Source organism: Clarias gariepinus, chromosome 6 (assembly GCF_024256425.1).
Source record: "Clarias gariepinus isolate MV-2021 ecotype Netherlands chromosome 6, CGAR_prim_01v2, whole genome shotgun sequence".
NCBI lineage: Eukaryota > Metazoa > Chordata > Actinopteri > Siluriformes > Clariidae > Clarias > Clarias gariepinus.
In genome coordinates, this window is record NC_071105.1 from 10,368,926 (window position 1) to 10,382,020 (window position 13,095).

The 13,095-nt window shown below is 39.1% G+C and overlaps 2 protein-coding genes across 21 annotated transcripts in view; one reads left to right on the forward strand and one right to left on the reverse strand.

Moving 5' to 3' along the window:
* The window catches only part of dock7 (dedicator of cytokinesis 7), a 63,491-nt gene that overhangs the window by 26,435 nt on the left and 23,961 nt on the right, over positions 1-13,095 (reverse strand). For 11 of the 20 annotated variants that reach the window (XM_053499516.1, XM_053499517.1, XM_053499514.1 and 8 more), the window contains exons 15-23: positions 6,337-6,454; positions 5,827-5,897; positions 4,566-4,704; positions 4,369-4,470; positions 4,136-4,222; positions 3,820-4,051; positions 3,522-3,686; positions 2,172-2,341; positions 989-1,081 (exon numbers count right to left, since the gene is read on the reverse strand). In XM_053499516.1, the coding sequence (XP_053355491.1) occupies positions 989-1,081; positions 2,172-2,341; positions 3,522-3,686; positions 3,820-4,051; positions 4,136-4,222; positions 4,369-4,470; positions 4,566-4,704; positions 5,827-5,897; positions 6,337-6,454 (1,177 nt within the window). Of the gene's footprint in view, positions 1-988; positions 1,082-1,288; positions 1,491-2,171; positions 2,342-3,521; positions 3,687-3,819; positions 4,052-4,135; positions 4,223-4,368; positions 4,471-4,565; positions 4,705-5,826; positions 5,898-6,336; positions 6,455-13,095 lie in introns of those variants that run through there. The other 9 variants (XM_053499526.1, XM_053499525.1, XM_053499521.1 and 6 more) reach the window with 2 other exon arrangements.
* Positions 9,997-12,942, forward strand: angptl3 (angiopoietin-like 3). Its single transcript, XM_053499533.1, has 7 exons — positions 9,997-10,605; positions 10,729-10,839; positions 10,946-11,063; positions 11,164-11,277; positions 11,483-11,578; positions 11,801-12,073; positions 12,182-12,942. Exons 1-7 carry the CDS (start codon positions 10,096-10,098, stop codon positions 12,355-12,357), a joined length of 1,398 nt encoding a protein of 465 aa, XP_053355508.1. The 5' UTR covers positions 9,997-10,095; the 3' UTR covers positions 12,358-12,942.

The window sequence follows — 13,095 nt, forward strand, 5'->3', positions numbered from 1 at the left end:
TTTGATGATAACGATGATGCGAGAGTTAAACCACTGTGTCAAGTTCTCTCCATCACATCCCAAAGATTCTTGATGGGGTTAATGTCTGGACTTTGTTGTGGCCAATCCATGTGTTAAAATAAGGTTTCATGCTTCCTCAACCACTCTTTCAAAATTTGAGCCCAATAATTCCTGGCGTCGTCATCTTGGAATACGCCCATACCATCAGTAAAAAAAAAAAAAAGAAATCCAGAAACCTGGTCATTTCTTATATTCAGGTAGTCAACAGACCTTATTTTTTTGGGCACTTATACTTAATCATAATTACCCAATGGAAGGCTCTTACCTATTTATAGATCTATTTGCTTTATTAAATCCAGGTCGTGATTTATTTTTTATTTTTTGGCCAGCCAGTGTATATAGATAAATAAACTATGCAGTGCTTTTAAACATTGATTTTAAATATGAGTAGGGTCTATGAAGCTAGTTAAAAATTATAATTTGAAGCACCACTACAAAACCACTTGCAACCACTTTGAAATATCTTAATTATTGTCTATTTAATGCTCTCATTCGCACTAGGTGAAGCAGCCTGGTAAAAAAGAGATTCTGAACCTCAAAAGCAATCACTCTCAGAGACACTTTTTTATCTCTAGTTGGTGTTTCTTGATGTACTATATAGATTATGGACATCAAAGTGTATGGCTTTGCGACATGAGACTACTACCATATCAGACTTGTAGGGGTATACAGGCCTGCGCACACAATCAGTGTGAAGGGCTTGTGAGATTCAGTTTTTTTTTTTTTTTTACCAGGCTGGTGGTTGAGGGCTGTGTGCTGGATTTAACCTACAGCATCTGTGAATACAGGGGCAGGAGGACAAAAAAACATAAAAATAAAATTAAAATAAAAAAACAAATGCGGATGTAGTTTTTTGTGTGTCAGACAGGTATGTGAGACGATTCTTTATCTTTTCGTTTAAAGGGGGTTGGATTTGTTTTTCAATGACCTGCACAGTATCGGAAGCCGAGCCAGGGCTGGTCCCCCAGGGGCCGCTCTTGCAGCCCATAGTGTGCACCCAGGAGTTGGAGCGATCTAAGCCCTGCGAGCCAAGGGGGAGGGAAGCAAAGGTGTCACGGGCAGGAGCAAGCAAGCAAGGGAACAGTGACAGGTCAAAATTTACAGGTCAATGCCATGGGTAAACAAAAGGGATACAAGTCTGTCAGTTCAGGTCAGCACTTCAAACATCCGACACAGAGCTCTTTTTCAGAAAGTAGGTAAAGGTTAGAACGTAAGAAATTAAACAGGATTGAAGGTTTAGTTAGGGAAAGGAAACAGATTCAAATTCAAAGTCAACAATGCAGAAAAATAAGTAAGATCATTCTAATTTTATGGCTGTACGAATTTTATTAAATATTAGGCAAGCTGAATTATGCTATCCATGGCTAACAACAAAAAAACTGGAACACAACAATTAGAAAAAACACATCACCACCACATCATCTGTGGACCTAAGAGGATAAAAGCAGAGCATAAATGAACAAGACTTGGACATGATACAAAATGAGACTGGCGTCTTAGCTTGCCATTCCAAAGTAAAACACTAAAGTTGTCTTCTCTGTAACAGAGATTTTATCTTGTTTTCCTGTCTTCACTTTCTGCATGAAAAGGGACAGTTGTATCCAAATTTTCGATCCCTGCACATCACATCTATAACTTTCATTTTCTTCTAGGTTAATTATACAGCAGTTAAATAGATAAGATGTTCCAGCAGATGTTTGCTGTACAAGTAAACTACAGGGTTAAACTGTAACTGCACTGAGAAATGCTGACAGTTTGGTCAGCACTTCCCGTAGAATCTATGGCCTTCTATAATGACACTCCATGCCCTGATTCATCCGGAGCAGGATTTAATGCATTCCCTGTATGCTTGTTAATAAACTTAGCTCATAAAGCGCCACTGAGGTGAGTTATGAACTGTGATGCCTACCAAATGCACTTTGTAAATCTCTGTCACGTGATGCAAACAGGCCGATGTTAGAAAGCTAATAAAAATGCAGGCAGTCCAGTAGAATGAGCGATTACATTGTGTTATAGGGAGCACAATATAAACTTGAAAACTGTATAAGTTTAGTTTAAATTGATCAAGCTTACTCATTAAAAAAGAAATGAAAATCTGTCAACCGTCCTACCTTAGTGCCGATAATGGAACGAACTTCGTCGTCCGGGGACGTCGGAGTGCCAGAGATGTCAGGGTTACTGTTGCTAAGGCTACGGGAGCGGTTGAGATTAAGGCTGGCTGGTCTGATAGCAGAACGAGCCATAGTAGCGTAATGCACCGAGCCACCCAGGCCTCCAGGACCTGATGGTATAAACACATGAGAAGAAGATAATTAGAAAAGCCTTATCTTAACATCAGCAGCAGTTCCTATAAAACTTACTACTATACAGATAGTCCCCGACTTATGAACTAATCAGACTTACGAACGTGCTCCCGGAATGGAAAGTGAGCCTTACATGCCTTTGACACGAATATACAAAGTAAAGCATACTGATCCACTTGACTAAATCTTTCCCCACACTGCCATCATGTGGACAATATAGTAATCACACGAAAAGATTACTCCGGTAGCCCGGATACCATTTTGTCTCAGAGCAGTTTTTCACTGTGTTGGACTGTGAACCCTGTTCTGTTGAGGATTTTCTAAAATTGGGATTATTCAGCATCAGGAGACATTTTCTATCATCATGCTTCCAGACCGGTTCATTGAAACCGCTGACGCAGACTTGCTTCTCCCGCACACACATACAATATACCTGACGTTAGACATTTTATACATTATATACATTTCACTTACACACTGAAAATATTGTACATAATTGTAAATATTGGTATCTGGTGCACTGCAGTGTCTACATTTCGTACAATACAAGCGAGCTACTTCCGTGATTAAACCGGAAATAGAACTGCAGGCCATTCGTATCTGCTAAATTTGTAACTGGAACGTTTGTTTGTAGTCCGGGACTACCTGTATTCAACTTTTGTTCAAAAAGTAAAAATTCTGATTTATAAACTATATGCTATATTGATGTCAGCCAAGATTAAAAATAATATGCTTTTCTCCCCTACCAGATAACATCCACAATTGGCAAAATTATTTAAATGTACCATAGTTGTTTATGAATCAATATTAATTAATATTTTTAATTTCTTGGTCTATTGTTACATTTTTGCTGGAAAAAAAAAATCATGAAGAACGGTATTTTTATGATTTAATACACAGATCAGCCATAACATTACAACATAAAACATGACGAGTACTGTGTAGCTCAGGGCATGACCCATTAAGACCTCTGGCATGTAGTGACACTTGGAAAGTAATTTCTTTTAGTCAGGTAGAATATTATTCTTCAATTTGTTGTAATAGATCAAATACATCAAAGTCGTTGTAACAGATAACAAAATCTGCATCAGAAGAGGTGTATGGCCTTGTCAGATACAGCCCGTTCTTTCGACAGAGCAGAGCACAGTGAATGCTCACCTGGGGAAGGAGAGTTAGGGTCCATGTTGGGTAGACGGAAGACGTAGTAAATGTAGGAAGAGAGGAGGCTGTTACGGCCGTGCATGTCCTGACTGGTGTCCAAATATTTATGCAGACGGTTAACTATGGATGCCATGGCCTCAAAAGAAGCCTGGCCAAGATTTACTGTGATAAACATATACAAGCAAAAGAAGAAAGATGTACATTTTAGTGCCTTGTAGTACTACACAATTGAGATTTTAATAGTAGCAGTACAAGGCTGTCATGCATCAGTGAGTCAGCCAGAGCGAGTTGTTACCGATCTGTCCAGCGATGACGGGCGGCCGCACCACCAGCTGCACCAGTTTGTCGAGCAGCAGGTGGAGGAAGCGCACCACTGGTTCCAGCTGAGAGGAGCTCAGAGCTGCTATGCTGCCCTTCAGCTCTGCTTCCAAGCTGTTCTCCATGATGCGCATGTCTCCGATCCTCACTGGGAACATGTGCTCATCCAGTGCATGTACCAGTGCAAAGAACTTATTCAGATACTGGTCCTGAGGGCAAGAAAGATTTGGTATACCAAAGTTTTTTTTTTTTTAATCACACATAATCAGGAGAAATATAAGAACCAAGAGTACCTGTGTGTGGATCGTGGATGCGGATACGACTTCAACGTTAAACACTCCTCTATGGTTATCTACCCATTTCATACCAGGGAGAGGAACCTAAAAAAACAAACAAACAAAAAAACACAAGAAAAGTATGAAATGCACAGAGCATGCAGCAATTATAAACTGTATCTGATATGCTATTTTTTTGGTGGAGTAAATCTTGGAAGCCTGCTGTATTTGAACACTAAAAAGAGTCTTACATCAGGAGAGAGAACGGAATAAGACTGAGGAGGTTTTTCCAGAGACACCGGCAGACAGAAGTGTCCTGTTCTAAGACGCCCGTTTTGCAGCATAGGGATCCACTAGAAGAGGAAACAAGGGGAAAAAAAAGAGCTTTACAATTCAACTTTATATAAATATGCTTCACACATGCAGATGCACAAGCATATGTGTGTACCGTGTATCCAACGGGTGTCTCCAGAGGAGTGTTTTGCTTCTGTTGGCAGCTGACATGGTAGAAGGTGAAGAGGATGTGATGGTGGTCGTTCAAGGAAGCAGGCAGCTTAATTTTGACCTCATCATAGAAATCTGGAGAACTGAGGGTGTTTAAATAAACAAACATGGAAACTGAATTTAAGATGCAAAAAATAAATCACCATCTAACATTTTAATGTCAAATACACAAGTATAACTGTGCCAAATTTCTTCAAAGCTAAATAGCATGTTGAATTACATGAACTGAACAAAAACCTGTAATAAAAATGTTAAAATTTTTCGGCAGTAAGCAGTTAGTTAGACTAACTGCTCGTTCCAATCGGCAAGTACAGTAGTTCCCAGCAAAGTAGATTGAACTGGGAGCAGGAAGGGCACACTTTTAAAAAATGCACTTCGGAAAGGACAGAAGCAATCAGCAATCCATTGCTCTTCCTGTGATATCCCAGGTGAATTTTCATATCCCGACCTGATTTTTTTTCTACCCCATTTTTGTTGACACAAATGTAAAAACTTTAATTTTGTCAGCCTGAACATTAGCAGAATTTTAACAGCCTGGATTCGTAAGGTTGAAAAATAATGAAGACGGCATTTTTAGCAATTAGTTTCGAACAGCAGTTTAGTATGGTCAATATTTTTGCATAGAATTTTAAATGCTTCATTTTAAATTTTGAATGCTTCATTTTTATAAATTTTTTATTCATCCAGATCAAACTGCATTTACAGAAAAATTTAAATAGTTTTTGTTCAGTTCATATAATTTAGAATTTTGACACAGTTATACTTCCATAGTCCAATTATTAATATTTAATAATTATTTTAATTTTTTGTTCTCCACTTTATTAGGGCAATGCGATGTAATGCAAAGCAACAGAACACTAAATGGGTAAATCAATAAATGCAACAAATGTAGTGGAGAAAATGTCATGAACTTTTTTTTTTTTTTTTTCAGAGGAACTGCAGTTCAAAGTGTGTAGTGGGGTGATAGAGTTGCTAGTATTTACGCAGTCACAACTTCCAATAGCTTCCTGACTTTAATATCAGCTGATATCAGGTAGTTACCTAGTGACATCTTCTGTGATTGGGACTTTTTATAATCACAGATAATAGGGTTACTAACAACAGAACAGAACGTGGGGAGACTGATTAAATAAGCTCTTTAAAACATTTACATTTAGGCATTTGGCAGATGAAAGCAATGAAAATTGTACCGCTGTAAAACGTACCGATTATGATAGACCACCGCAGTGTACGCTTCCTTAGAAAACTCCCCACAGCTGGATTTACCAAAGATCACCTAAACAACAAAAGATGGAAAAGTAAAACAGTGAGTATGGATTGATGTTCCCTCGAGTTTCACATGTTCAGTGAATATATTTGTTCGATTAATTTCTGATTGGTGCTGCATGTTACAGATCTAACACCTCGTAGTTAGACTCTCCCAGCTGATTGGTCAGAAGGTGCTGATTAACTATCTATAAGTGTAGCTCTAACAGTAGTTAGTTTCAGGCAAAAGACAAAGCGCATGTTTACACTGTAGTAATGTGCTCATTGTTGTTTGTATTGCAACAAACTCATTCATAGGGAGTGTTTGGTAGATGCTCAAAATCTAAAGATAATCTCACTAAGATAACTAACAGAAAACAGATAAAAAGCAGGATATATATATATATATATATATATATATATATATATATATATATATATATATATATCAATTTTGTGTCATCACTTACAGGCATAGCATTGCTGGGGTCCTCCCCGTTCATAAACTGCACTTTGACTGTGATGTTGCGAGCAGAGCCTTGACGGTTGGCGAAATTTAAACTCTGTGGGTTCACATACAGCAGGTTCCTAATAAGTACAGGGGGGAAAAGAGAGAGAGAGAGAGATGTAAGAGCAACTGCAACATGTGAATTAAGACTAAGAAACATTTTTCTGTAGTGAGCAATCTTTTGTAATGTAATAAAAGAAAAAAATCTATCAAACATACACAAATCCAAAAATAGGGTAATGTAATGCAAAACTACTGTTTTCACCAGTTTATTATTTTCTTATAACTGCATTTCCTGGCCTCCGAGTGGTGCTCGCCCTATCATCCGGAGATCGCTGGTTCGATCCCCGGGTGATGCTGTTACCTCTTACAGCCGGAGGTCTGTTTGGCCGAAGCTCTCTCAGAGGGCAGGGATGAGAGGTACTTTGTGCTGATGTTTAAGATGTTACACTGCTTCAGAAGGGTAACAACTAAGGAGTTGCTCAAACTACAAAAACTGGGTTAAATTAAAACCTGGATGGATAGAGGTGAACGATCATCTTCGATGAAAAATTGCGAATGGAAAAAAATGTTGAGTGATGGGAGATCGCTGATGATCGTTCACCTCTCCTTAATTTTTACCCTTCTGAAGCAGTGTAACAAAAAATAAAAATAGTGGAAGTAAAAGCATTTTTACACACACCTGCTTTAGGGACTGGGACCGTATAAGCCTTGTTAGCAGTGTTATAATCTGGGGTTTCTTCGGTCGGTCGGATCTCCATTAGGTTTAGCAACGTAATGTACTCAAAAATGAATTCCTGAATATACAGAACGAATAGTTCCCCACTACCCCCCATCACTGGATTTTATATATCATATTTATATAGCATATTCCAAGATGACAATGCCAAGATTCACTGGCCTTAAATCAGGAAAGAGAGGTTCAGGGAGCATGAGATCATGAGTCCAGCCTAGATATAACCCTAGAGAACCCTAAAGAAATGAATGCAACTCTGGATGGAAATGGCTTGACAAAGCCATGCCATAATCGATCCAACAAAATGTTAGTGTGTGTGACTTTTTTTTGGCCAGACAGTGTATTAGAATGAGCAGATTCACATAAAGCACAAGATTTCAGTCATGGAGAATTTTATTTGAAAATAATTTATCAATAAAAAGGCATGGCATATTAATAGAAATTATCTGATTTTTATTTAACAATAATTGCAGTATGATCAGGACATCAGTGACACTACTGAAACCTTGTTCTCATGTTAAAAGCTATACAAAGAGAGCAAAAAAAAAAAAAAAAGGAAATGTACACACACCAAAAACTTAAAATAGCCTTTGTGGTTTACTGAGATGACGGACAGCAGAAAGCTACAGTAGTGTATACTTTGACGGATATGTTGCAGAAACCACAATGACGTGAAGCTCATCCTCTTGGGAGCACGAGGGTCATAAACATTATCCGCAAAGCATCCCTCTCTCATGCACTCACTCCCTCTCATTCGCTCCTCATCTGATGATCTTTCTACTTCCAAGTCTATCTCACGCTCTTGATCTGTCACTCTGAGAGCTTAAAAAAAAGGAAATAAATGAAAAAAAAAAAAAAAAAAAAAAACAGTTGTAGCTGCTTAAACAGCACCCCAGGAAAATTACCAAAAAGCGCCACACAGTACCACAATCTGCTCTTCATGTCATGTGTTCCAAATGTACTAAATAAATACTAGAACATGTCAAAACAAAGACCACGCTTTATTTGCATTGAGACTGGTGGCAACCTTAACAAATTGGAGACAGACCATTTAGTTTGGTTTACAGCGTACAGTGTGGTGGTGAATCCATGAGTAAAAAATGTACTTGTGCTCCCAGAACCACTCTTACACAATTCGGGACCTGGAAAGTTATCGGGTAAGTAAAACTCCACAGATACCCTTCAGTTCTTCATTTAGTACATTCAGGTCCATCAGCTGACTTCATTTTATTGCCACATAACTATTACTTCTGAACCTGACCAACTGAAGCAAACACAGATGATATCCCTGCCTCTAGAGGGATATACAGTGGCCACTATGCATGATGGGTGCTTCTTGTGCTTCCCGTTTTACCCGGATGCACCCAATAAGGTCAGTCTTTACTTATTAGACCACATGACCTTTCTCCTTTGCTGCAAAGGCAAATCTTTATGCCCCCTAGCAAACTGCAGACTTCTCTAATCTGTCTTACTAACAACTGGTTTTCTTATGGCCAAACAGGTGTTCAGTCCCAATCCTGTGTGGTTTTGTCACATTGTGAAGGTTGAAATGCATTCATTACATTCATAATTAATATAGCTGTGATTTCTACTTGTTTTATTTATATAGATATTTTTTCCAATGCAACTTTATCAAGCATTTAAGCCATCTTTTTCGAATAAATTCTTTCATGAAGGTTGTGTTATCTTTACATAACTTCATAAGTTTTTAATTATGTGTTATAGGGGTATTAACTCGACTGCAAAACTGTGTTTCCTTGCTGATGCAGGTCACTAATATTGCTCTTCTGAAGTGGTGGAATTACGCATACTTGTACTGCACTGTTCTGTAGAGGACGTTTGGTTCAGTGCACGCTGTGATCCGGGTAAATACAGTCTTAAGTGTATTTAAGCTATGTTGTAATCATGCATGCTACCTGAATAACTATTTTTATGTTGACAAATAAAGTAATATATGAAAAGTAACACTGTCGGAATTAAACGCTCCGTTTTTCTCTTTACGCAATAGCAGCGCGTTCAGTGCTACTCCTCTTGCAGCACACAGGAGTGATGCTCTGCCAAGTTTTTCTCCAAATTTTCACAATATTCAATACATTTTTTATTCAAACCATCTGTTTAACATCTTCTAGATGTTCAAAATTAACAAGCATTAGTGTGTCAGCTTTTTATAAACAGGCACATTATAAATGTGTACAGTAATATTTTGGCTACTTGCTGAGAAACTCACAGAATTTATTTTCATTAGATTTATTTTGTCATTCAATTCCAGTTGATCTTATTTCTCAGTATAATAATTCTGCCTTTGCTTTACAAACTCCTTGGGGTCACCATTTTAAAAAGCATGACTTTAAGGACTACACATATTTTCCATAGATTGTCCATTTTGAAGACTTGTGGATGGGAGAAAAACTTGGACAGTTTTCTTTTGACTTTGAAACTGCGACAACTCTCAGTGCTTCTCACCAAAATTTGCGCTCACGCACAGACACACACATACACACACAGTCTCAAGACTGATAAACACTGAGACAGCAGGCCATTAAATAAAGCAAAGAGATGCAAATGGTGCACTTTTATTATTAATTTCCACCCAAGCACCACCTCTGAAAGGATGAGATCGACCAGGCAGATGATTCATTAGTGCTCCTTTGGCACTGCAGGGGTCGTGAAATAGATTATGGATGTGTAGTGAGAGGTTTTGGTGGGCTGTGAGGGAGGGTGGATGTGCATACCACTATAATTTGTTTGTTCTGAAGCAGCCTCTAGGGATATTCTCTTTTCCCTTGATAGTCAGGGTCAGATACAGCTGCAAAATCTGTTTAATGATCAACAAATTCTCCCTCCCTGTTTTGTCCAGGAGTATAAATTGAAGGTTGCCTGGCTTTGTATTCTGCTGCGCACACAGCAAGGAGAGAGGAAAGACAAGGAAGGCAAAGTCGAGAGCCTGAGTCACATCAGACTGTACAACTAAGCTGCAAAGTCAAAATGAAGCTTCTGTGCTTGTTCTTCCTGGGAAGCATGTGCACCATGATCGCAGCCCGTAGAGTACAAACAGGCACGGAGTCGCCAATTTCTCACAATCCGCAGCCGACGGAAGCCAAGTCCCGCTTCGCGATGCTGGATGACGTGCGGCTGCTGGCTAACGGTCTCCTCCAACTGGGGCAGAGCCTGCGTGAGTTTGTGCACAAGACTAAGGGGCAGATCAACGATATCTTCCAGAAGCTGAACATTTTTGATCGCTCGTTTTACCAGCTTTCTGTCGTGACCAGCGAAATCAAGGAGGAGGAAGAGCAACTCAAACAAACTACCTCGTTCCTCAAAGCCAACAATGATGAAATCCGGAACATGTCGCTGGAGATCAACTCCAAAATCAACAACATCATGCACGAGCGCGGACAGCTTCAGAGTCATGTCGGGAGTCTGGAGAAAAAAGTTCAAGGCCTGAGCCAAAGTGTAGTGCCGTTAGAACAGCTTCAGGAGATTGTTGCTCTGAAAGTAGGTCTATTATTTGGCTATGCATTTCTAGAACAATAATGATTGTTATAATTGTTAAAATAATAATAATAAGCTACAAACTGGTAAAACCCTTGAAATAAGAATTTTTTTTTTTTCCGTCAGGATGTGATCAACACTCAAGAGAAAACTATCAAAGACCTTCTGGACTCTGTAAGAGAACAGCATGACCAGCTCAACTCCCAGAAAAACAAAATCAAAAGCTTGGAGGAGAAGGTAAGGAAAAGACAAAACGATCCAAAACATCTGGACTGACTGAGTAAAGTAAATTATTTCTGTCAAATAGCCGAGGCTTACTTCCTCTGCCTGTGTCTCTTTACAGCTCAATTACGACCTTCTTCAAGACACTACTGAGAAAATTGCAGATTTAAACCAAGAAGCTCCAAACCTTCTCAAATATCTGACAAGTAACTCAACAAACTCGAGTACAGACACAAATGGTCAGTCCAAAAAAAGCCCTGCTGATCAATAAAAGTAATCAATAAAAGTTCATGCACACAAGCTGCTCGGCGTCGTTGCCTAATACAGAGTTTGTTACAGATCTTCCCACAGATTGCAGCGAAGTTTTCAATAGAGGCCAGAGAAGGAGCGGAGTTTACCCAATCAAGCCCAATCAATCCGAGCCATTCAATGTGTACTGTGAGATCAGCTCAGGTAAGAGATAACGTGCGCACACACACACACACACACACACACACACACACACACACACACACTTCAACCAACACCAAGAAAAATTTTCTTTCTATATGACCATTGGACATGGGTTTTTCTGTTACTTAAAAAATAAATATGCTTTTGAGAAAACTTAATAAATCAAATGTGTCCCCCCCCCCCCCATAACAATGTGGCTTTGCAGACAGCGCAGCCACAGTTATTCAAAAACGAGTGGATGGCACAGTAGACTTTGATCAGACCTGGGACAAATATGAGCTTGGATTTGGAACTTTGGAAAGTAAGTAGCCTGATACAATGTGCGATATTAAGAAACTTGGATAAATAGATCAAACCTGACTTGATGTACAAGACAAAATCTTACCAATAAAAAAAAAATTCAAAAGTGCAGTGAACTTGTGTCAATATTTTTGGACTGGACCTAGAATCTGGATTTTCCAATGCAGACATTTTATGGTAATCAAGTGTGCAAATGATGAACATTACTGTTAATGACCTGCAGATGAATTTTGGCTTGGCCTGGCAAAGATCTACTCCATCGCCAGACAGGGGGACTACATCCTCAGCATTGAGGTGGAGGACTGGAAGGATGAGAGACGATTCATTGAGTACATGTTCACTCTGGACGGTCCTGCATCTCATTACACGATCCACCTGACTCATCTGTCTGGAAACCTGCCTGATGCCATGAGCAACCGCACTGGCATGATGTTCTCCACTAAAGATAAGGACAACGACAATCTTGAGGAGTCCAGCTGCACTCGCAACTACTCAGGTAGCAAGTCTAAGACGTATGGATTTAAAATCCCGTGTCGATAAGCCGCAGCCCACATTGAACCTATGCTCAATACTAAAGTAACTTGATTTTCCTTTTTTTTTTCAGGTGGTTGGTGGTTTAACGCGTGTGGAGGCACCAACCTTAACGGGCGCTATACCTGGATGCGTTCGAAGACTCGTACTCCACGCAGAAAAGGGATCTACTGGAAACCTGACAAGGGGAGCTCTTACACCCTCAAATTTACAAAAATCTCCATAAAGCCTTTGACCCAGTTTCACTGACCAGGCAAATCCTCAACCAATCAGAATCCTCATACAGGAGGCCATGATTGGCCAAAAAAAGCTACCCTCTTCTTCTTCACTCAGTCCAAAGGTGCTGACTTGTTGTCGAAGCATGATGCAACAGGAACACTACATCAACCTGACCTCAAGTTTCACATATACAGTCCTGTTACAGCAGTTTACTTTTTCTTTTTCAGTATTTAGACAGTTGCTTAGAGAGAATGCAAGACAGAGGGCAACCTGCTTCTGGAGTGTTAGTCGTGACATGTTTTAAGCTTATTATATCCAATTTTGTAAACTTAACCTTTTTAACTTTATACTAAACACGCACAGAAATCAAAATAGTCTCACAAGACACATATGGTCAATAGTTTTCACTTTCTTGTTTTTATACTGCATTTAACTTAATACCATATTTAAGTCATGTTAATGTTTTGTGCTAGTCAAGAAACATCTTATGTTACTGAGTCATATTGACTCTCGGTTACACAATGTACACAACTGTACAGTAATTGTTTGTTTAAAGATTTGTCAGGAACAGCAGTGCATGATATTTGTAACAAAATAAATGAATCCACCTAAATAGCTAAGATTTTGTCTTTATATGCTCACTTCATTGCCCAAGTGCCAGAGCTTCAGAACAGCCAATACAGAAAACTCTTTGAGATGATAGCTTTTTGCAATTGCGAGTAACATGACGAGGGATTGTAGTTTAATAAATTCAAAATGTAGAAAAAT